We start from the raw sequence: 25,401 nt of genomic DNA, 5'->3' as shown, positions 1-25,401 counted from the left end.
CTTTACTGAACAGGATGAGACTGAAGCAAAAAGACTAAGTAAATAAAAAATACAAAATTGCAGCAAATTATTAATAATGGTGATGGAGACTGATCAAAACAATTAGTCACCAACAATAGCTTCACCTGCTGGCCAGTAAATGAAATACAACATCCTCTTTGAGTGATGGAGTTGCCATGACAGGATGAAAACAAAGTGGCTGAGCAAGAGGAAAAACTCCAATGTGAAATAGCCTACAGATGTGTTAAATAGAGAGAGGAGGGAGGATTTATTTATTTATTATAATATTAAAATCACTCAATTACTTTTATAACATGCTGATAATGCCCATCAAAGTCACATAAAACACAACATCTACCTCTGAATGTTATGTTATGTTATGCTAGCTTGTGTAGATTTCTTTAGATGCAGTGTGTTTATTGTGTGTAATGTTGAATGGCTGTAATATTAGTTTAAGTCTGTTTAAGACATTTACAATTTCTATTGTTTCATGACAGTGTTTTTATATTCATACATATTTAGCCGTGTTTTATCAGGTTAATGCTAAATAATGTGCAGTGTGCAGTTACAATATAATCTATAATGTTTGTTTCTGTATTTTCCCAATGACCTTTAAATGTAATGTAGCCTACACTCATACGCACTAGTATGTAATTTCCATGTATGGTGCCTAATTTACCTTAAAGTAATTTACCATTAATTAAAAATATTTTGTTATAACATGTCAATTCTGTGTGAATGTATGAATGTTAGTATACTATACAGTATATGTCATTGGCTTGGTGATTAAAAGGTGTGAAGGTAAATATACTCTCAGGAATAAAACACCTCTGTTTTCATTTAACAGTGAGATTGCTTGGAAGAAATATAGAAAATGTAAAATACTGTTCTGATGTTTTATCTGCACAACTATGCGAATTGTACAGGTGTTAAATTCTCGGGCATAAACAAACAATGAAAACATCATCAAGCAAAAATGATCTGTACAAAACATTTATTTTGAAATTGACATAAAAACAGCTTTGTTGTACTTTGCATAATTTAAATCTGAAATCCTTGACAAGCAAACAATAACTAAGGGGGAAATGGCTTTAACGGTCACGCTTCAACAGAAAGTGTTTACACAGGGGAAGTTAATTGAACAGCTTAGGACTTGTAATGAAATATGTAAAAAGGTAAAAACACAGAAAAGTATATTTTAAAAAAAGAGAAAAAAGCAGACATACACTCACACAAAGCATGATGCACTGAAGCCTATTCACTGCTACGCTACTGCAGAGGAGACGCAGGGCAGATAAAAGGCAACGAGCTGAGAAATGAATGAGTTAAAAACAAAAGAATAAAGTGAGAATGTGGAGTGAGAAAGCAGTGCATAAGGGTCCCTAGAAATTGATGCAGGCTGTATTTTCATTGTCTGTCAATAGATGGCAGTGCCAGCACTGTAGCATCACTCTTCAGCAATAATATATAACTCTGTAACTCTTCACTTTGTACATCAGAGACTGCAGGGAAATGGGCAAACTCTATAGTTTACAAGGTCTCAACATCAACAACAACCGCTCTGGCTTTGCACGTCGTGTGTTGTGTTCAGTCACTTCATCAACCTCACTGTGTGTTCACGTTGGTTTGTTAATAATAGTGCTGCATAGAAACTACATTATGCACATCGTGAGGCCTCTGGACATTTGTATGTATGTACAATTTTAAGGGGAAATAAAAATCTGAGTTTCTGTTTTATAATCCAGAAAAGATTTCCTTCATCTCGTCTATCTAACACAAAACAATGCGTACCTGCACCTCAAAGTCACCTCAACCCCCCCCCTTGTGTGTACAGAAGCACTACTACGGGGTCATTCGGTGACTAAAAACATTTTTCAAAGACTGATGTCACTCCAGCTTCAATTTGGCACATTCAGCTCTCAGCATCAAGAGAAAAAAAATGAAATAAAATAAAATAAAATAAAAAATTCTTGGACACTGTGATGAATGTCGCCTAAATGGAAACTCATTTGTGGAAAGAAATGGCACATGTAACGTTGACAAATCGACAGTGTGGCTCTGAACGCAGCGCACCGTGCGGGAACAGAGTTCAAAAACTAAAAAAAAAAAAAAAAAAAAACCCACGACGACTTCCACCCTCACCTTGAAACATTTTGCTGTCAGTCATTTTGCCCTGTAGCTAAACATCATCGCCGCCACACACACACACAGACAGACAGTGTGCTTGTTCTCCAGGGTCGCTTCTGGCAATGATATAAATAATAAAAGATAATTATTATTCATTACAATAAATATATTAATAAATAAAGACGACCTTTGAAGTTTTCCAATTTACTTGAAAACATTGTGGAAACATTTTTTTTTTCATATATTTCTTTTTTACTAAAACTATCAACAGTTAACAGAAAGAGCTTTGTGAAAATCCTTCTCCAATGTCAACGCATGAGTCGTAACACTGAACACACAGAACGAGACCGGACTAAATCCGACGTTTTGAATGTCTAAAAAGAAAAAAAAAAGTAAAATGTAGATTTTTCAAAATGGCATTGAAGAGGTAAAGTTTATGATTAGTAACATTAACTGTTGCCATAACAATATTTTCATTTCATTAGTCGACAAAATGCTCGTGGACTGTTACATACGGTTTCGGAGAAGCCGAGGTCTAAATAATAAAAAACAAAAAAAACAAAAAAACAAAAACATAGCATGACTGTAGTTTTAAAAATCCTACATGTGCCAGAGGTCAGTGCATCAAAGAGGCACAGTATCGGTGACATAGCTAATGCCACTCCTACAAACCAGTGTATATCCTCGTCTCCAGGCGACAGTGCACCGCGCTCTGATTGGACGACCAGATACGCGACACCCGCCCCCCCCCCGGAGACGTCGAAGCTTTCAGTATTTGGCTGCTTCTCGCTTCATTTGAGGCTGAAACATCGCAGCGGTTTCAGGCCGGTGGACGTCGGCGCCTTCATGTTTCTCCTGCTCTTTTTTTTTCTTCTTTTTAATCTTTAAAAAACAAAAAAACACATTTTCACGGCCGTCTTTGGCGGAGTCGCCGTTGAATCTGACCACAGAACTTCTTCTCCTTCTCGTCTTCATGTTGTTTACTACACCTCAGTATTTTAGGCAGACAGTCAACATCCTCAAAGCGCTGATCAATACGACTTGACCTTCCCCTTTTTCGTGTTTTTCTTCTTTAAAACTACTGGCTTTTTTTTTTTTTTTTTGAAAACATGGCCACAAAGGGTCGGCCACAAAGAGGTAAGCCTGTTCGTCCACTCATGTGCTTTTAAAGTTTTTTTTTCTTCTCGTGCTGCGTTTACTTCACTCGACGCCCCTTGTTCCTTTCTCGGCATTCAGGGCGTGTCCGCGTGCTTGTAGTAGCCTCTCTGCAGAGCTAAGGAGGCGATGCTCTCGGCCGAGCGCCGCTGGTCCATACTGAGCAAAGCGTCCAACAGGTCGTTGATGTCGGCTTTTAGTCCCTGCCTCTGCATCCAGTTCTTCAGCAGTTCATAAACTTTGTCACCGGGGGTGCCGTTGTCCGCGATCCGGATGTGGTTGTCGCTGACTCCGATCAGCCTGAAGAACTTGTTGTGGATCCGCACGTCCAGGTACTCGTCGAACAAATCAAAGCTCTTCTTCAGGGATTTCTCGGACCCTTAAAAAAAAAAAGATAAATAAACACTTTTAGCTGCCTGCACCGTGAAATAGATAATAAATGTTCACATTGAGTGATGAATGATGAGCTGAAGCCTCAAAAAACCTCACGTGGAAACAGTATTCGTATTGTTTCTATGACTTTAGGAACATTCAGTACTGTACATGTCGGTGCATTTTCCTGCAGGGGATGTGCACATAGAAAATTTTAACAGAGGCTCAAACAAATCTTGTTGAGCCACGTCTTTTTTAATTTAGCATGAGAAAAACAGACGGCGTGCTCCAAACCCCCGAAGGATCGGCTACGGCCTGACCGTCATGAGATTATTAATCTATCAGGCAGCTAATGTGAGATCTTGAGGAGATAATGTTTATCTGACTTCCCTGTGGACTGACATGAACTACAGTAAACTGTGTGGTTTTCTGTGCACAGCTGGATGCCTTCTAGGGAAAATCGAATGGCATTAAAGAAAAAAAATGAGTAAGAAATGTTTCTCTGGAGTAGAAAACCCCTCTCTCTGTCCTCCTCCTCCTCCTCCTCGAACTGCAGGAAACTCACCGAGTAGCGGCACCAGTCGATGTCGCAGAGGATCATCCTGCAACATGAGACAAAACACAAATGTAAATGATGTGTGATAATGTAATAATGTGTGAATTAAATAACAGAAAATGATCCGGTAACACTTTACAATAAGGGTCCCTTAATTAACGTTAATTAGTACACTATTAAGCATTAATTAACTGTTTACAGATATATTAACAATCATTATTATGTATTATTTAGGATTAGGAAACACATTAATTAATGTAGCCTATTAGTAAGCAGTTAATTAATGTTTACTACTCAAAGTTAGTTAATGTTTGTGTTAATATAAGTCTTAAATAGTTATATCTTCCGACGGGAATCACGTATATAGAGTGTTTGGTCTGAAACACGGGTCTGTCAGTCACTCTGTAAGCCGAGGAGAAAACTTTCCTTGTATCCTACAACCTTTATCCAATGAGGAGAGAGAACGGCATGAAGGGCTGTGTGTGCAGCCAAGGGATGCGCGTGAATGTGGTGACGTAGGGACGAGGACCAATAGATCCATGACGAGGGCGGGGGCTGCTAACTCCATCGGCTGACAAGAAGTTAGCCAAAACGACCGGATCGCTTACTTCTGCTTTAATAAATTATTAAGTAATAATACAAGTTGAATAATGTAATTAGTTATCATTATGTATGCATTACTCAGCATTAATTAACACATTAGTTTATATATTAATGCTTAATAATGTACTAACTAACGTTAATTAAGGGACCCTTATCGTAAAGTGTTACCAATGATCCTTCTGGTGCTTCCTATTATTATGGCCTTCTCACCACATCTGCGGGTGGCAGTCTGAAGGCGCTGGGGCTCTGGTGCGGGGTGTTTCCAGAGGAGGCGGCGGTGGGCAGGGCCGACAGGCTGGTCTGAGACGAGCTGGTGGTGTTGGGCAAACTGTCCCCCAGTCCTCGGTCCTCGTCCTCCAGCGGGGGCGACTTGGTGATCCCGGCCTGGGTCTCCTGCAGCAGCGGCCGTGACTCCGGACGGGTCTCCTCGCCCTCCAGACCCGCGTTCTGATTGTTCTGCCGCTCCTCCGCCGTGGCCCCGCTCTCATCCTGCACACAACAAAAAGACATGAAAGATGATTGGAAAACAATGACGCATCATCCCACGGATTATCCACAGTCATTATGACGGGTGGCTCGCAACAGCAAACAATTATAAACCCTTTATATAATAAAGAAAGAAAAAAGAAGTAAACACAGAAGAAAACAATAACTTACAATAGGAATCTTCACTATTTCACTGGAGTCAGAGTGGCTCTTTAAACCTGTTTGAAGGCAGTGAAACAGCATTAAAAACACAGCGTTGATATGAAAAACTGCATCACAGAGTAACAACAACATGATTTCAACATACATGGTATTTCACATGAACGCTGCTTGAACAGGAACCACCACACAGCCACTCCAATGACAACGGCGATGACTATGACGACCAGGAAAATGCAAATAGGAATAGCTGGAGAAAAAAAAAGATGAATCAGTAAAATTAAATGAAGACAGAACAATCAGAGCAGCGAGTTTTGCATGAAATGGTGAATTTACCAATGTCCACTGAGGAGGGGGCAGGGGTCGGTGTCGGGGGAACGGCCGGAGAGGATTCAGTCGGGGATGGATCCCGTTTTCGACACACGGTGTTAGCGAAGGGTGTGCACTTCCTCACCTCCTCCTCCCCCGATTTACACCTGTCATTTTGTAGAAAATGAAATATCAGGTGATACATGTTTTGCATTCATAAGTTAAACACTGTTTGATTCATGTTGGACAGTTAAAGGGATAGTTCCACATTTTGGCAAATTGGCCCATTGCCATATTCCCTATCGTCTTAGCAGTAGGTTCGTTACCTTTAATTGTCGGTGCAAGCTATTTTTAGAACGGCGGAGCAGAGCCGCGAGCTGCTCAAAGCTACGCTACGAAGGCTAATGGGATTTGAGATAATAGAGATAATAACAGAACGTTACCAGACAGAGTTGTTTTAGAGGTAAATTCATGCAAAACCCCTGATGCACATTTCCGTCTGGGACAGTTTTCCGGCAAGCAGTCTCTGCATTTACCTCGAAAACGGCTCCATCTCGTAACTTTCTGTTATTATCTCATAGCGTGGTGAATGTGCAGGTCACAACTTGTCCACCAGAGCGTTTTGGAGTTGTTGGATTGGGTATTTGATGAGTTTGATGAGGGAAACCAAGAAATCCCATTAGCCTCCGTAGCGTAGCTCTGAGCAGCTTGCGGCTCTGCTCCGCCGTTCTAAAAACAGCTTGCACCGACAATTAAAGGTAACGAACCTACTCCTAAAACATGGCAATGGGCCAATTTGCCAAAATGTTGAACTACCCATTTAATACATAAAAAAAGCACCGCATAAAATTCAGTCTGTGTCTGTTAAACACTGTTTGATTCATGTTAGACAGTTAAATACAAAAAAAAAGACCTAAACCTCAACTTCCTCTTTCTTATCAAAACCTGCTTCCTACATTCCCCACAATGCAACTCAACAGCGTAGCAGCTAACGTGGCCTTGTAGCCTGAGGTCGGGCTGAGGAGCAGGATCAGGCTACAGAGGTGTGGTCGGCTCCATCTATCAGTTATCAGACCTGTGAAGCCTCAGTCTTATTCATCTTTCCCCCCCACTGGACTTCTCCCTGAGCCCTGTAAACACACTTTGATGTGTAAAACTGCCCCCCTACCCCTCAATCTCCCTTTTGAGATAGAAACCCGGTGACACTGTGAGGGTCAGTGGTACAAAGTTTTAAAAATAGACGTCAGTCTGACTCACCTGGCACAACGTTTGCAGACTTCACAGGCCTGGTCGGGCACACAGAAGGTTCCCGGTCTGCACTCGCACTTGGTGTCAGTGGTGGTGGTGCAGGGCGCAGTCACAGTCTCATCTGTGAATAGTTGGACGGAGATAAAAGAGCAGACACATCATGAATAAATATCACAACCAATAAGCTCCGAAGGACATCAAATCAAATCAGACTGAGTCGATGGACACGGAGATAAACAGTAAACCAATCTACTCCGACATCAAATACGCAGACAGATACGATAAAACGATCTTTTTTAGCCGCTCAATACGCAGACAGTCAGACTGCAGCGCTGCACTTGAAGGACCTATGAGATGGTATGCGCTGAATTATAACATTAAAGCCACTGAGATAAAGCAGGCACACTGGCACACAGCCCGTTTTTTTTTTTTTTTTTTTAACCACAGCATCCCGGGCCCCTGGATTTCTTAAAATGTAAAGCAGTGGTGGCTCCTGTACATCTGTGCAGCGGTGTGACTCCTGTGCAACTTCCTCTAAGTTTGTGAAGCGAGTTCAGAGTTTAATAAGTAGACTCACATTAAACCTGTGACCAGTGGCGTGTGTTAAATGAGAGGGAACATGGTGGACTTCTCAGACAATTTGAAGAGTGTTGGCAATTATGAGGAAATCTTTTTACCAAACAAAAAAAAAAAAAAAAGTAAGATAATTGAGTTTCCAATTTTGTCTTCTCATTAAATACATTTCGCCTGGATTTAACAGGATAATGAGGGATGGAGCGGCACGGTGCGGTTATTAAACTGAGACCTGAAAGGCAAAAGGCCCGGCCCTTTATGATACAATCAGAATTAATAATAAAGCAGCGGTACACCTCCACAGGACGAACTTTCACACATGTCTATTGTCCGTACTCGCCAATTAAAGCGAAATTGCGGCGTCGGGTTGGTTTGGTAGCAAAGTGTGAGCGCTCTCTCACTATCTTCTAATCATCCACATTAATACCCTCTTCTGTATTCACACAATTCAGCTCATTTCAGTAAGTTACAAAGTTTTTAAACTCTTTTTTTTTTTTTTTTTTTTTTTTTTACAGTTTCATTTTCTGGTGCAAATTGATGAGTGAATTCACCTAAATGAGGACTTTTTTCCAGAGGTGACAATTACAACTTCAGCGAAGCTACAGAGTTCACAGCGAGTGAAACACTTTTTATTAGAGTCTTCAGGAAGCTGTGGAGAAGGTGTTGGAGCGTGTTGCTAATGAACTGCAGTGATCTGATCTGTGGGTTTATAATGGGGAATATAACACTAGTTTTTTTCTTTTTAATCCTTAAAGTTTAGAGTAAAGACTGGAGTGTTTTCTTCTCCACACTGAATGCCTTGTGTCTGCTGCCCTGCCGTTAATCATTAGTGACCATGGATGTAATGAAACCTAATGCAGTTCAGTAGATCAGGCCTGTAGATATCACTGCTGCCACTTGTGTTCATGTGATGCAGGATGAGATATATGGAGCGAGAACTTGCAACCAACATTTTCCATTCACGGATTTTAAATCATTTATTTCATATGGGTAAAACCTTATTTCACTCTCTCTCTTACAAACTGACCACTGGGAAAACTGGGAGGAACCACATCACATCTGTACAAGTTTTTAATATCCTTGTCAATCTAGAATGTGTTATGTTATGTGATATTATGTGATATTATACAGAAGCAGTTTAGCTGCTGATTGTGTCAAGTTATTGGAGCAGTGGGTTTGGTTATTATCATTTTAATGACTTGTAATAATCAACTCTTTTCCAATATGAAGCATTTTCTCCCCCCAAGTGTTGATTAGTTCATTTGTAAAAGAGTGGGCGTAAACACTCATGGGAAACTTCCACAACCAATAACAACTGATTATCTGAGAAAATGTGTCAGATTTAATATTTTCTAAATGCTTCGTGGTTTGAATTTTGACGTTTCTCACAATAAAACTATTGAGATATAAAAATGCTCCTTGGTTTGAGAGGCAAGTTGTGATAACGGCTATAGACAAAAACGGACATTGTTCAGTGGCTTAATTATTTATTAATAATTTCATTAATTTGTTTGACATTTACTTAATTCGATCGAGCTACACTTTTTTTTTTTTTTTTTTTTACACTGACCAGTCACCATGTTGGCTCAGCTACTGCTACTGAAAATGATTATTTTCTGTTTTATACTTATGCTCAGCGCTAACACAGAAGCAGAAGAGAGCAACAAAGCTTCCGACAGGACGGGAGTCAGAGTAAACCCAACAAACTAAACTAAACAAAACGAAACAAAACAAAAAAAAAAACATTAAGATCTGGCAACAAGTCAACGCTCAGCTGCCAGAGAAGCAGCTGGTGTTTGAAGAACGCACTATAATTGACTGATTCTGTTATTTCATTAAATTGGCAGGTGCTTTGTATGAGTCTGAATGCTGGGGAGGGGGCGGCAGGGTGGGGCCTGTTCAGTTTAAACTGAATATGAGCAGCTTTTTTTTTCTCTCTCCGCACTTCCTGTCTGGTCAATGAAAAACGATGCAGCTCGTTTCATCTCAATTAAATGAAAAACCAACGTGAGGCTTTTCTATAGAGACGATAAACTCAACTGAAGCTCCATGTGACTCCATGGAGGATTCATCCAATCAACAACTGACCTTCAGCAACTTTTGAAACATCTTCAAGTGGTAAATAAGTTTAAAAACTAGAGCAGGCGAAGACAAAGGTGGATGTTAAAACCCACGACCAGCGAGCACAAAACACATCCTATGTAACATTAGTCTCTTTTCTGTGGCTCCAGCCTTTCACCGGACACAAAGACGCCCAGTGTGGGAGACAATGGGACACAGCCACACCCAGTTCACCCAGGTAGGGACAGACACACAAGCAAATCTCCAGAGACAAGGTAACATGCTCACATTCAGCGCTGCGCCAGACAAAAACAACAAAGACACGCCCCGCGACTCCGTGTAACATCATAAGATCACATTTTCAGCGTGAGCGTTATGTGAAAGGCGACGGGGGTGGGGAGACAAAAAGGTTTTCTACTGCTTCTTCTTTCCCAAACAATATATCTTTGACAAACTGGATTAGAGAAGACCCCTCCCCCCTTACCCCCCCCACTCGCCAACTTTTATGTAACTGTTTTTTTTAAAAAGCCAATGGATTGAATTAAAGGGCAATTCAGTTGGGTTTTGTTTTCTTTAAACCACCTGGGAGTTATTTTTCAGCATTCACACTTGACAAAGCTGCTTCGACCTGACACGCTAAACACATTGTAGCTGTAGATTTACAGCAGATAGACTCCCCCACCCACTCCATTATGATAAACATGTGTGTGTTCATTGTAAAATGTGAATATTTTCAGGTTTCCTCTGTGGTCTGTGATGGTAAAGTGAGTATTTTTGTGTTTTGGACTGTTAATCAGACAAATAGCATTAATTACTTTCATAGCTAAATTAAAATCTTATCTTCTATTATTCAAAAAAACACTTTTTTGTGGAAAAAACTTCATCTACAGACACAAACAGAGACCACAAGTCTATTTTCTTTCATTATTCACCTGTTGAGATTTCATTTTGCCCTGTTTTGTTTTGTTTTGTTCTGCTCTTTTCAGTTTTAATGTGTTTTTAAATATTGTTTGTTTTAGTTACTGTTTGATTTATTGAGTGTGGAGCCCTGGTGACCGCTGTGTGTTGGCTAATGTGGGAATCCAAATAAAGGAATAAAACGAGACATCAGAGAATGTCTGGGCTTCTGAAAACAAGTAAGAATCAATAAACATGCAAATGAGAGTTCATAAATAAAAATGCATCATCTGATCCGTGTTGTTGATGTTATATCAAATAAAGAGCCAAAAACATCCAAGTGATATAATGAAAAAACACAGTGTTATTAAAAACACACATCCAGATGTGCAGAGGCTGGTTACCTAAGCGACAGTGGGTGCAGGGCAGGCAGCGGTTCATGCCGTTGGAGTGCTCCGTGTAGGTCTGTCCGTGCTCACAGGGGAGACAGGTGCCCTGCTCCTCCTCTCTCTCACAGGCTTTCTGCACATAGGTTCCTGCAGGTACGACAACAACAGCAACAATCAGACAACAAGTGGTCAAAAGACAAACATATAAACCCATTTATGCAGCTAATTTAAGCTCCTGTGGATCTTTGACGTCATTAATGTGATGTGCTTCCTGCTCAAACAGGATGTCGGGGCAGGACATACCACAGCGAGCAAGCGAGCAAAGGGATCGGACCATGTTAACGGCCTCTGAGCTGTGAACCAATGGGATGTGAGTCGAGGGGAGAGACGGAGAGAGAAGGAGGCCGTTTGATTTGATATAAAAGTGTAAAAGGGGTGGGAGAGCGTGAGGTTTTTCTTCGCTTGCACATGATTCACCGTTTTACACGAGATGACAGGTTTCCAGGAAGTTCAAGTCCACATTTCATGGGGAGACCAGAGGAGGAAGGAGAGAGAGAGAGAGAGAGAGAGAGAGGAGGTGGGAGGAAGGACGGGGGAGGGTGGGTGGGTGGTGGGGGGTTTCGACATGAACCGATTCACTCAACAACACAGTTACGTGACCTCCTTCACTGGTCGGCTGTCATGCATTGAATTTTTTCTCCTCGGTTCACGCATGCCTTGAATAAAACCAGTTGACTCTCATGTGTTTTCAGGATTTATCCGATGCACAAATGGAAAAAAGGCAAGAGCGGAGAATGGGAAAAATGCAGGAGACGGCAAAGACATCTGTGGCCTGAACCCCCGATGAATATTCAGTGGAGTGGAGCGGAGTGCCGGTGCTGTGGTCGGGTCTGTTGGTTCAGGCCTAATACAGTTTGTTTTAGCTTTAGTTTAAAAGTGTGGCTCTAAATGATTTTCAATGTGCAGCCGGGCAAACAAACATTATGCCTGGTTCAAAAAAAATAAAAGTTCATGCTGACAAAAAGAAGCAAAAAGCAAACATTTCACTCCAATAAGTGGTCACTGTGGTTTTTTAAAAAACATGTGGTGAAAACTGACCAAATGGCAAGAATGCAAGAAAACAGGATCATAAAAATGGGAAAAGCATAAATTCCAAGATATTTCTCTGTAACCCAGTATCACAAGCACACAGCGTGCTCCGGTTTATCTCTTAATATCTAATCATTATTGCCCATGAATGGGTTTCTACTCTCTCTCTCTCTCTGTGTCTCTCTCTCTGTGTCTCTGTGGATGCTAATGATTTTCTAAAAGTCTGGAAATTAAGCTTTTTAAATGCAACAAATCAAGTTGGTTAGCGAAAGCCGACAGGTATGAAGCCACACATACACAAAACCATGTGATTAAACAAACCTCCATGTTGTAAATTCATTAAAATTTAATGTTCATGTGCACATAATTTGATAAAGGGTGCATGTGTTTTAGAAATCAAACACGACTTAATAACGTCGGGAATTTACTGGTGCTGCATGCGAATGTGAAAGAGGCTCTGAGGTTTTATTTAAAAGGAAAAAAAACAGAATTACAAAACCTGAGTTGATTAAATATAAAAAAATAAGGATTTCTTAGAATTCAGAATGGTAAATGAAATAATTCAATCAGTGTGCAGTAATTGCATTTTGGCTAAATAAGTTCAGAGTTAGAGAAAGAGAAAGAAAAAAAGCTGGTATCAGCCTCACTAAATTCTTGACAGAATAATACATTTAAAAAGGTTGGTAATTTTTATTACTCGGGAATTGAAAATAACCTTTTTGCTTCATAGTCCTTCACTGAGTGTCAGTCACTGTGACCTGCCGGGACGGAGCAGCTTTACCTCCTGTTTCTGGCCACCGCACATTCTTTCCAGACTCGGCAGAGAGAGGATATTTGCAAAACTCGTTTAGGACGCAGTTCAGGTTTGACATTTGACTTGACTGTTTTTTTCCCCCCAGACAGAAAAAAAACACCACTGTAGCGATTGCATCTAGCTTGTGCTCACTTCCTTCTTTTATTGTGGAGGACATGGATCAATAATTTAAGATGCAGGAATCAATTGCAATTAGTTGACTGTTGCAACTGGAGCTGTTTAGCTACTGTATTTTCTACTTAAAGGTGCCATATCGTGTAGAGTGAGACATCAGTGTCTTTTTTTATTATTATAAAGCACATCTAGGGGTTATGCTAATAATAGGAAAGTATAAAAGCGTGTAATCCCCAGAAAAGTGTATGGAGCCAGAAACTTTAAAAAAGAGCCATTGGGGCTTTTGTAACTTTGTGATGTCACAACGACCCTGTTAATCCAGCCTCACTATTCAGCCATGCAGGATTTGACTTCCCTGTGTGTTTATCTGCATTCAGCTATACTTTTATTCAGTCAAAAAATAAGCCAGCCAATCAGAAAGGACCAACAGAGCCAGAAACTGAGCCTTAAGAAAGAGCTATTGGGACTTCTGTAACTTTGTGATGTCACAACAAGGCCCTGTTTATCTAGCCTCACTATTCGGCCATGCAGGATTTGGGTTTTCTGGGTGTTTATCTGCAATCTGCAATATACTTTTATTCAGTCTAAAAATAAGCCAGCCAATCAGAGAAGATCCACATCAACAGAGAAGTTACATGGCCTTAAGAAAGAGCATTTGGGACTTATGTACCTTTGTGATGTCACAACAAAGTCAAAGTCGGTCAAAATGTCAGTTTTGTTTCTTGTTCTTTTATTGTTGTTTTTCTTTTTGTTGTCTTTAAAGACCTTGTCAAGCTGCTGTATTTATATGTGATCTAATTTCTTATGTAAGATGAGGTGACATGTCTAAACCAAACTAAACTAAACTAAACTAAACTAAACTAAAGGGTTGGGACTTCTGTAAATTTGTCACAACAAAGTCTGGTTCACCTTCCAGGATTTGGTTTCTCTGGGTGTTTATCTGCCATCTGCTATAGTCAAAAAACAGGCCAGCCAATCAGAGAGAGTCTCCGCTGACACCAACCTGTTGCTACAAGAGCTTGAGGGCGAAGTCTGATAGAGGAGGTGTAAAACTACACTGTTATAAAAAGGGACAAATACATGTTTGTTTATTGACATCAAGCCTGTAAATGAAGGCAATCTCTGTGTGACCGTCCTTACCAGCGTGGCAGTTGAGGCAGCAGAGCCCCTGGTGGAGGTACTGCTGGTTCTCCAAACAGGTTCTGTGCCGTCGCAGGGTGAGGTTCCTGTGCTGCTCGTCGCCGGACCACTGAGAGGCCGGAGGATCCGCCGCGTGACACACGAGGCCCGCGAGGAGCGCCGCCGCCACCACCACCAACACCTGAACCTGAACAAAAGAGAAAAGACAAAAGAGACAAAAGCTTTGCATTATTATGTGTTTCCACAGTATGGACACACAGTATACAGACTGAGCCGCCCACTCAGACCCATTAGATGAAGGACAGTAAAGAGGAGAGTCTATCTTCATAGGAAACCTTGTGTGAGCAATCTACGACTTAATTTGAACCATCTGATCTGAACATCTGCCGTGGGAAAGCAATTAAGGGAGCCATGCAGCTGGTCACAACTAGAGGCAACACAATCCTGTGCGGAGGAGCAGGATGCAGAGTTATACACTCGCAACATGCAGCGCACCAGGCAACCAAACTTAATTACTCCATGATCTGGTTTTCTTATGAGGGAAAAAAAAAAAAAAAAAGAAGAAGAGGAGTCTCTGTTTCCTCTATTGTGGCCCGTGGATTCGATAAAGGTATCCGAGCTGCCCTCAGCACGGTGCCCGTATCAGATGTGAATCCAGAAATCCATTCATGTGCCGGGATAATAACCGGCCTCTGTATAGGTGGGGAGCTGAGAAGAATATAGCCGAACACTTTAGTGTGGCCCCCAGGCGCTGGTGTTTATTCACACGCTTTTCACCATGTCAATGTGAGAAGGCCCCATTCATTGGCAAACAACACACTTTAGTGCCTCTACTTCAAATGACCCACATTCTTAAACCCCGGCTCTTTGAATGGCTCGACATGCGACACCGGCACGAAGCGCCTCAAACGCAACGCGACACCTCCTGGGTAAATGAGAGGCCTAGATTTGGAGTTTTTTTTTTTTTTTTTTTTTTGTCTCTCTGCCTCCACACCTCCCCACCTTCACCCACAACCGCCGCCCACCACCTTTACTTTACTGGACCAACAGACGAAGAGAAAGGAACAGGTTAGGGTGGAGCAGGGCCAGGTTGAGAGGGAGAAAGAGAAAGAGGAGGAGGAGGAGGAGGAGGAGGAGGAGGAGGGTCGATCAAAAGTGAGAAACTGTAGACTAGGGAGTCGAGGATGGGACGATCTGGGGGGAATAGTCAAAAAAGACAAGTGTGGGAGAATGAGTGGAAGAAAGGCTGCAGAGGTAGAGAGAAAAGAGGGACAGGCTGGAGCTGAGGCCGACTCCTGACGCTATAGACTCGGCTCTCTGGAGAGACGCCATGCCTTGTTACTCAGAAGAACTTTCCCCTCTCTCTCTCTCCCTCTCTTTCTTTCTTTCTTTCTCTCCCTCGGCCTTTTCCCTTCTTCCTCTCGCTCTGCTCACGTCAGACTTTCCAAAGACGCTAAGAGGCAGACGTGGAGGGGCAGACGGCCGGCAGAGCAGTCACAATCACACCATTTAGATCTATCCAAACATTCTGGGGAGGCAGAGGAGAGAGGGAAAGGGGGAGGGAGATAAAATGAGAGAGAGAGAGAGAGAGAGAAAGAGAGAGAGAAGAGGGGGGGGAGCAACAGCTTGCATGAGTGCAAGGGTGAGTCTTTAGACTTGAATACACTATGTGTATGACTGCAGGGTGGACGGGGAGAGGGGGGGGGCAGAGACATGGAAGTAAGCAGAAGAAGAAGGAAGGCCGTGTGAAAAGGCAAGAGAGAAAAATGTGAGTGTGAGCACACGTGCACGACGGAGCAGTGGAAAAGGAAAGATGGGAAAAAAGACAAGTGGGAAAGAATGAGCAGCACTCAAGGTAACGCTACACTTCTGCAGGCAGTGCAGAGAGGAGAGGAGAGGGGGAATGTGAAATATCAATCAATAACCCACCCCCTACCAAAAAAAGCAAAAAAAAAAAAAAAAGCAATGTAATAAATCACTACTGCCAATAAGAAGGCAGAGCAGAGCTGGTGTGTGTCTGTGTGACAGTGGAGATGCATAGAGAGCATAGAGATTACATCACTTCCAGTCTTTGTTCAGTTTCAGGGCCGGTTATTCAAAACATTCCCAGGTGCAGCAGCAGCAGCGGCAGCAGCAGCAGCAGCGGCAGCAGCAGCAGCAGCAGCAGCAGCAGCAGCAGCAGCAGCAGCAGCAGCAGCAGCAGTAGCTATAACCTGCTGGAGATTAATCCACAGAAGATCTCATCTCATTTCATAAAAAAAGTTGCCTGCTACTATTCACACCATGATACTACCCTGAGCAAAAAGTAGTTTATTAAAGTGTACTCATTTTATACTAAAACTGAGGCTACAAGTACATGGTCCATACTTTACTTGCTATACTTAAACTTATACTAGCATACGTAATAAAATGAACTTCAAGTATGCTACTTGTTGCTAAGGGGTATCTGCAGATTATGCAAGAAGACAGTGAAATACGTCCAAGATGACGTCTTCATGTCATGTTTTTTTCCAACCAACAGCCCAAAAACAACACTGAAGATCTTCGGTGTGCAGCACAGTGAATCCTCACACTGATGATTCATCTCCCTACTGTACTTTTCTCTTGATCAGCTGCAAAAAGAGAAGAGAAGAGAAGAAAAAGTGCTACTGCAGCTGAGATGTTTTGTGCACGACCACTTTTCCCAACAAATCCAGCTTTTTATTTAGTCATTAACACAGTCTAAAGGGAATCCCGCCTTTTCTCTCCAACGTGGCCTTTCCTGCACCCGGGAGGGGAGGAAAACAAGCAAAAGCCAACGACATGTGTTCACACTAATATCCTGAGGGCTGCTAAACGGCATAGGCACAAATGTAAGTGTGTATATAAACGCTATGGGCAGCCGCAATGTGGCTTAAGTTTTACCTCCATAACCAAGCAAGGAGGGAGAAAAAAAAGCGGAGAAACCGTAACCTCAGTGCAAGAGAGAGCCCTCCAAACCCACAATCCCTGGAAGCTCTCCAACCTCACTGGCTGGAGCGGCTCAGTCCACTTCACAGTCTCCTCTATCCTCTGTACAATGAGTGGGCCGGGCTGCAGACGATCTGGGGCGAAACACTGTCCTATTGTCGTTCCTTCAAGCCTGTATCTGTATGTGTGTGTGTGTGACAGGTTAGTGGACCGCTTGTGTGGATGCAAGTTAAACTAATAAAAAGTAACAATAAAATAATGAGACCTTCTGTTTATGTGACAACAGTAGCTTCGCTCCGCTTCCTCTAAAACACCCCGGGTTCTTCCAAATGGCCTTGGCACAGACCCTTCACATGCCATGTACACTGAGAATGCATTTGTGACTAAATGACAGGACATCCTTTCAGTTGACCCAGGTTATCAATGGGCCATTTAAGAGGAGGGGGGGTAGCAAGGGGGGGGCTGTGATCACTGCAACATCCCTGAGGGAGTTACAGTGAGCTCCATTATATAAAAAAAAGGAGAGAAAGAGAGGGAAAGAGAGAGACAGGGGCAGGAACTGAAAAACAGAAACACACACAAACAAATCAACCGAGGGAGATTCTTCATTTCATATCGGACAGATGATTTCAATCATAGCCAACTGATAAGCACAGACATGATGCACCTCATTACGCTCCTGGATCCGGAGCCGCTCGGACCTGACTCCCCGTGTCATGCTTTCCCTATTAGCTTTTCTCCCTTTTTGCTTTCATCAATTGTCCGACAACATGTTTATTCGTACAATACTGTACGAGCACATTCTCCTCACACAAGATCGAGTTTAGATCTGCGTGCAGGGCCGTTGTATAGGGGAGAAAGGTGATGATAATTCTAGGGGCCCAGCACCCAGTGGGGTCCCAGTAGTCTAATCTTTGTATGACTGATTTATTCTGCATAATACCCTGACTATTGACTCATAGTAATGCTGCATTAGCATCAAAACAAAGTAGGCTAAATAAAAAATGATAATACATACGTAGTCTAAGAAAAAAAAGTGAAAAAGTCAGGGGGGTAGAGGCCCACTTTAGTATTCTTTCAGGGGGCCCAGAATTCCTATCAACGGCCCTGTCTGCGTGCATAAAGGATTGTTAGATGTTCAAAATACACCAAAAAGACCAAATATCACATGACTTTTTCTCGACTTGCTCCTGCAAAAACCAAATCCAGAAACCGGAGTCTTTTACAGTTGTGTCTGAGTGTTGTGTACAGTCATCTGTTGATCTGTGACTACAACGACTAAATCAGATCATCAGATTAAAGCTGGAGGTCTCTGGGGTATGAACTAACACTGATTACTGACCGGTACTGCTTTATTTCCACGCTGCACTGAGGAATTTAGCCATTTTACCCCCTGATTATATTTAAGGACTCCAGCAGCACATGACACGGGGGGCTGAGGGAGGGAGGATGGAACAAACATGTTTTCTTGCCTCAGCTGCTGATTTTCACAGCGCGTTACAAACTAATTTTGAAATACAAAACATTTTTTTTTTTTTTTTACCTCAGCCCCAAATGTCAGTGAAATCAGTGACATTTGTAACTCCATCACAGTTTGTCCTCCCACAACCACAAGAGAGAAAGCCCCTCCACCTCATTACTAGAGAGGACACATGCACTATCTACAGCCACTGGATTTGTTTTTCTTTCTACTTGACTGAACTTCTCAGACATCGTTTATCTCTCTTTATTAATCAGCATGATGTAATCTCTGGTTAGAGCTGTCACAATATCACATTCTCCACACAATTATTGCGACCAAAAGCATTCATGAGAACAATATGATCGCTAAAAAAAAAAAAAAAAAAATCTGACTCGGTCTATTGTGTTTTGTCTCATTTATGGTGAATAAATATGAGTGTCAACATATCTGTCAAAACAAAATCAATATTTCATCTTCTATATACCAAGATTATTGTCTCATGTGAGGCTGCGCTATTATTTTCATTGTTGTCAGTTTCTGCACTGCAAAAACTCAACATCTTAACAAGAATATTTGTCTTATTTCTAGTCAAAACAAATCTCATTCTACTTAAAATAAGACTCATCAGATAAAAAAGTAACTGATTTTTGGACACTTTTTAATTCTTTCAAGCATATTTTCACTTAAAATAACCTGATAGTGGGGCAAGTTTTTCTTTCTTATTACAAACACAAAAAAACTTGCTTTCACTGGCAGATTTTTTGACTTATTTCAAGTGAAAATTTGTTTGAAACAAGTGAAAATGATCCAAAAACAAGTTCATTTTTAGGTGATGAGTCTTATTTTAAGTGGAAAGATTTTGAGTTTTTGCAGTGTGGATTGATCAATAAACTGTCTTGGGTATAAAATATTAAAGTTATAAATGCCGTGTGTCATCAAATGTTTACTAACAACCTACATTTCTCCTGTGTACTGTGATAAAACAACAGAGATCAATAATCCTCACATAAATGTGCGATTATTGATCATCAAAAAAGAAGCTTCAGATTATTTCTGTGCTGATTGGATTGCTGATCACTTTATAGATTGATTGCTCTATTACGTTTAACTCAATTCTTTTCTGCCTGACTGGTCTTATTCAAAGCTAAAAATATCCCTGGTTTGATATTTTAGTCGTCATTAACGAACCCATAGCTGCCCTGTGATCTAATTTATGTTGTTATGACGACTCAGATGCTTCTATGACCCGAAGAAACTCACATAATGAAATGAAATACGTCTTTTGGGAATAATGATAAACAGAACCCATCGGCCACTGTTTTTTTTCTTTCTCTCTCTCTCTCTAACGTCATTAGTTTATCAGTGAAAAACTAATATCCAAGTTTAGCATTGATGTTTTAATGCAATTCTAATTTAACCAACATGCCTTGGCTTATTATTCAAGATGACCCGACTTGTCCTGAGTTGAGTTTTTAAGTGGATGTGCTGCAGCTCGTGGCCGAGGGAGTAATCCAGGTTTGTGTGAGGCGACCTTGACGGCGCTCTGAGCTCTGCTCTACAGATAAACCCTGGCACTCTCTGGAGGCGGAGGTGGGTGGCTGGGTGGGATGGAGGGGTGGGAGCGACCATGCGTGACTTTCCCTGAGTGATGAATTACACTGACATTTTGCGTTAGATGACTAAGACAAGTAGGAGCTGGTGAAAGAGCATCAAACTGTAAATGCATCCTGGGTTCAGCCGAGCTCGGAGACATTCATCACCATCAGGCCCAGATGAAGACAGAGAGAGAGTGACAGACACCAGACAAGAAAGTGTTAACGTATTGTTGCACACAGAGTGATGATTACACACAATAGAGTACACAATTGCACATACAGTGTATGTGTGGGAGCGTGTGAAAAGCGGCTGCCCCCTCCTCTCAGGGAGCACAGGAAGCTCCAGACAATACAGAGGCTTCATGCAGGGTTCAGCTCCAAACTGTTCCCTCCACAGCAGCTCTGCCTCGCAGCACCAGCACCCGATTAGACCCACAACACATCCGCCAGCGGAGGGTATTTATAACTCGGGGAAGCAGCAGCAGCAGCAGCAGCTCCACGACACACACGCACACACATATATGAATTCTTGAGTTTCCTCAGGAGTGTGTGCTCGGCTGATTAGACGGAGTGTGACGGCGGTGTCACCAGCAGGTTAGGCCGCATTCACCTTCACAACAAGAAAACAATCTGAGATGACGACAGCTTTAATGAATTTCCTGGCAGCCGACCGCACGCCGGCGAAATGACTGACACCCCCTGACTGACGTTGACGTGGACCACATGAAAGCGGACCTATTGTTGTGATGACTGAACAGAGAGCAGGGGAGGCCGTGAGAATTGTAAAAAAAAAAAAAAAAAAAAAAAGTTCAAGAGTTGTAAAGCAGGTGCAGCAGTATAGCGTGACACACACTTTCCAATATGTTTGTTTGAGAGCGTTCAGAGAGAGATAGAGAGAGGGGGGCGAGGTGGTCTCTGTGGTCGGGCCCCCAGCTCCGCTCATGTGCACATGTGACTCATACAGTGGAGGCGCGTTTTGCTGAAGACGGATAAGCACAAGAGAGGACATTGAATTTGTCAACAACATTCAGCTAAATTGAATTTGTGGAGATTTGTGTGCAGGAGGGCTATTAACTTAGGGAACCTTTTCAAATTCTGATCAGGGCTTCTCTTTTCTTGCTTTTTTCTTTTTTTGCAAGAAGAAGAGGCCGAGCGGCGGCGGCGACTCACAAGACAACACCAGCAGGGGAGAGAATGAAAGAAAGAATGAAAAGAGCAAGAAAAGGATGACTAATAGATCCAAGTATGTGCAGGAATCCATCACCTCGCTCTAGAGACAATCACATTAGCTCCATTAAAGCTTGTCTTTGTGTAAAAAAGGAGAAGAGAGAGAGGAGGGGAGGGGGGGTCAAAGCCGTGAAGAGGAGTTTATAGACTCCTCTATAAACACATCAGGGCAAAAATGTAGAATATGTGACTGGTGGAGCAGGTCAACAGGGACTTAAGTGACCATCAAGAGCTGGAATTCATGTCGGATTTATGTCTCTCTAAACAGAAGTCCACTCTCAGGACAAAGGTGGAGTTTGTTCTGAGACTCGTCGACACTTGTGTGTGTGTGTATGTGTGTGTGTGTGTGTGTGTATGTGTGTGTGAGAGAGTTATAATCTGTTCATTTCTCCAGGAGGAGCAGGAAGTCAGAGGACAGATCTGGTGTGAACCGTTTGTGCCCGTCGTCTTTCACGCTGTGTCACATGTCTGATCCACGGTGCCACCTTCATCAATTTCATCTGATAAATAAATATCTCCTGATCCAGAGTCTCGTGCTGCTCGATCACCTGAAGCCAGAGGAGGAGGAGGAGACGCAGAGTCCCAAAAAAACCTCAGATTTTCACTTTATAATAACAAAACAAAGACCGGCTGGCAAAAACCTTCAATTTAGAAGCTGCGACTAGAAGCTTTGGGACTGAATTGATCATCGTAGTGATCGATTCATGATATTCTAACATTTACTATTAGGACACACTTGACCTGTGTGGATAAAAACCTACAGCTACTACTAACAATTACTGTATGTGCTAATTAGGGAGGCACAATAACTATCGGTACAGATAATTTTCTGCCCTATCAGCCTTTCTAACTATAAACTAAACTATTTAAATCGTTATTGGTTATCAGCATCAGTTATGGGAAGCAGATAGTTTTGGTTCAGTTTCAGTATTGGTTATCAGTGGAAAAAATGAGTTATCATGAATCCCTAGTGCTAATTATCAATAAAGGAATGTGTTCAATATGTGAATCTAGTGAATTCACTTTGCCTGTTATGTAATACGCATTTTAAAAAGTGGTAAATCTTTACATTGCAGAAGCTGAGACCAAAGAGCATCTGGTGATTCTTCTTTTGAAATACAACTGGAACCATTAAACCATTAAACTCGAGGTCCATTAATCAAAAACTATTTCAGCTCTAATCTCGGTCCAGTCGTGAACTATAACTCCATACACAAGTTATTTCACAGCCTCCTCCTTTAAATCACAGTCTGGCTGGAATTAAAAGCCCCTTAAACTCAAGAAGACGTTTAACGACCTGTGGGAGCGAAACTTCCTCAGGACCGAGAGGGATTAACCCGAGGAACAATCAGGGAGCGGAGCGAAGTGGGTTCTGTTTATCTCGGCGCAGTAAATCATCCTTTACTTATCTCTCAGGTGTGTGAGCAGCGCTGACTCGTCTGCGTTGGTATGCATGACGTGAGGCGGCGGCTGCACCTGAACAGGTGGCACTCCCTCAGTGAGTCAGTGGGTCCTTCAATAACCTGAGGAGTGATTCACCTTAACGACGAAGACGACAACAACAACAACCGAAGCAGCAGCAGCAGAACTTTGATCAACAATCAATCACCGACAATAAAACATCACACGCGCTCCTTCTTTGGTATAAACACCTTGACTGACGGAGTGACAGGGAGTGTGGGTTGCACTGCGTTGCATCATGCAGCTTCCATGCAACAATCCCACCCCCCCCCCGGGCTCACTCCACACACTTCTCACAGTTCACATGGTTGGTCGCCATGCTGAGCAGCCAGCAGCAGCTTTTTTATTTTTATTTTTTCTTTACCAGCAGCATTAGGAGCTTTACTTTACTTTACTTTGCTTTGCTTTACTTCACAGCGGCAGATTTGTTGACCGCTGCTCGGTCCCCAGTGACACGGCTTGGCCTCCACTTGTCCCAGATGTCAGTCCTTGCCCTTGTCTGTGTTGTCCACAGAGACAGAGGAGGGGTAGCGGGATAAGAGAGGGGGGCGGTGGTGGTGGGGGTGGGGGTGGGGGGGTATTTCCTGTGTGAACCAACACCCAGACACTCAGTAAGCAAACGCAGATTAACATCTAGTGTATATTTCCATGGGCATGACAATTCTAAGAAGTAAATTGATGCCACTAATATCAGCATATCTGTGTACTCTAGACAGGAAGTTTACTGGACGGCCAGGCACGTACACTCACTCAGGCCAATTTGGAGGGGTGTGTATGTGTGTGTGTGCATGTTTCTGTAAATGTGTGTTTGTTAGAGGGGAGGGAGGAGAAGGAGGAGGAGGAGGAGAAGGAGGAGGAGGGGGTGAAGTTTCCTCATAGTCCCTTAGCAACAAGACCCTGCTGGCAGGGCCTCCAGAATGTACTGTGGTTTACAAAAGAGATAAACATTGACTTTGCCACCCGGAGAAGTAAAATCTGATTTCAGTAATGGAACAGTGCATGACTTAAAACGCAACATCAGACAATGCAGAAAACAAACAGCAGCATAAAAGCTCCCGGGGCACATCAGCAGATGTTACACCGACGACCCCAACCTTCACATCTTATCATCACGCTGCTGTTGGAGTGTAAACCCAGAGAAGGAAAAGGGGGCCAGATTATCAGATCCTATAGTTGTTAATGAACAGTTACACTTTTAAAGCGTCACACTGACCTTTTTTTTTTTTTACTTTTTACAGGATCCATGGTGTCAGGGTTTTTTTTTTTTTTTGGTTGGTGCACACATTTGGAAAAAACAACAGACGAAGAAGGAATGAAAAGACGTCTCTGTGAGGGTTCGAGAGTGGAATAAACTGGGATGGAAAAAACTCTGTGCTGCGGCTTTAATTGACGAACTGGCAACAAGGTTGAGCTTCAGTTCAGACACAAGTTAATGCAACGCGGTGGTGCTGCACACACAGTTTGATTTAACACTGGCTGCTGCACTGGTCTGCACATGGACTCTCACACACAGCACTTCACAGCAGGCCATTGGCTGCATTGCACTTATTAATAGAGCCTATAAGGGGGCCAAGCTACATCCGCTGTGACAGACCAGGAGCCATCATCATATGCTGAAATGTCTGAACAATATGACCACATGATGTCCAACACAGATGGTGGCTGTAATGTTGGAGGAGAAGGAGGAGGAGGAGGAGGAGGAAGGGGGGAGTTGAGTGAATGATACAGCACATGTACTGTACTGAACTGACCTGAGCTCAGTTTATTATAAAAGAAAGAAAAAAAAAAGAAAAAAGCCACAAACAGGAGCCAAGGAGCCTGAGATGAGCACAGATGAAGCCTCTACAGAAATAAACACTTTGATGAACAACAACAACAAACACAGTGTTGCTTCCTCCTGCGGGACAATGAACGGGCTTGTTTCATCTCCTCGCACAAGTTCACGGGCCTGGTCGTGATTTCTGCTCCGTGTCACAGCCGCAGCCTTTTCCCACACACACATACACACATACATACACACAAACACACACACAAGAGCCCCTATAAAGAAGTTTATCCGGTTGTATCCTCCACCCTTATGAAACAGTGTGTATTCGCTATTAAAGTGGTCTCGTGCACCACAGACATAATCAATACAGTTACTTTATAACAAATAATAAGTGGAGTGTGCTGCTGTAGCGCCGCGAGCGCGACGGGACAAGAGCCAGTCTCGAGTTAGTTAACAGCATATTTAACTATTAATTAAACGTCGGCAAGTTTATATATAGTAATAATACACATTAACAAACACATACAGATCGATATATGAACAAATAGATGAGTATTGATGAGGTTTTTCGCCGTGTTTACTTACAGAAGCTTTCCCGAGCAGCGGATCGAAGTTCATCTTGGGAACTTCGAGATGAGCCTCAGACTCAGTCCCGGACACTTTGTGGACTTCGCGTGTGTGAAAAAATAAAAAAAATAAAAAAGTAATAAAACCCCGCGGTTACAGCGACAAACGCAGCGGCCACGCAAATCCAGCTTCGAAAGTCTCCGTCATCCGGTTTCTTACATGAGTTCAGCTCCTCTATCTCTCTCTCTCTTCTACTAAAACTTCTCTGCGCTCCTTTTTT

At 42.4% G+C, this 25,401-nt stretch overlaps 1 protein-coding gene across 1 annotated transcript; it reads right to left on the bottom strand.

The window, feature by feature from the left end:
* Nucleotides 1–1,038: 1,038 nt before the first annotated feature.
* tnfrsfa (tumor necrosis factor receptor superfamily, member a) lies at nt 1,039–25,401 on the bottom strand. Its single transcript, XM_083983161.1, has 10 exons — nt 25,140–25,401; nt 14,093–14,279; nt 10,951–11,082; nt 7,025–7,136; nt 5,795–5,934; nt 5,607–5,708; nt 5,471–5,517; nt 5,024–5,302; nt 4,220–4,256; nt 1,039–3,661 (listed from the first exon to the last, which is right to left on the bottom strand). Exons 1-10 carry the CDS (start codon nt 25,170–25,172, stop codon nt 3,360–3,362), a joined length of 1,371 nt encoding a protein of 456 aa, XP_083839287.1. The 5' UTR covers nt 25,173–25,401; the 3' UTR covers nt 1,039–3,359.

This window comes from Trachurus trachurus, assembly GCF_905171665.1.
Source record: "Trachurus trachurus genome assembly, chromosome: 12".
NCBI lineage: Eukaryota > Metazoa > Chordata > Actinopteri > Carangiformes > Carangidae > Trachurus > Trachurus trachurus.
This window is presented reverse-complemented; position numbering and strand designations above follow the sequence as displayed.

What these genes read in the sequence shown, in the direction of transcription:
- tnfrsfa (XM_083983161.1), bottom strand. Translation starts at nt 25,172, where the DNA reads ATGAACTTCGATCCGCTGCTCGGGAAAGCTTCT. An exon ending in CTGCACCCACTGTCGCTTAG is followed by an intron (nt 7,137 to 10,950) that starts GTAACCAGCCTC and finishes AACTATTCACAG; the next exon opens with ATGAGACTGTGACTGCGCCC. An exon ending in TCGACTGGTGCCGCTACTCG is followed by an intron (nt 3,662 to 4,219) that starts GTGAGTTTCCTG and finishes TTTTTTTTTAAG; the next exon opens with GGTCCGAGAAATCCCTGAAG.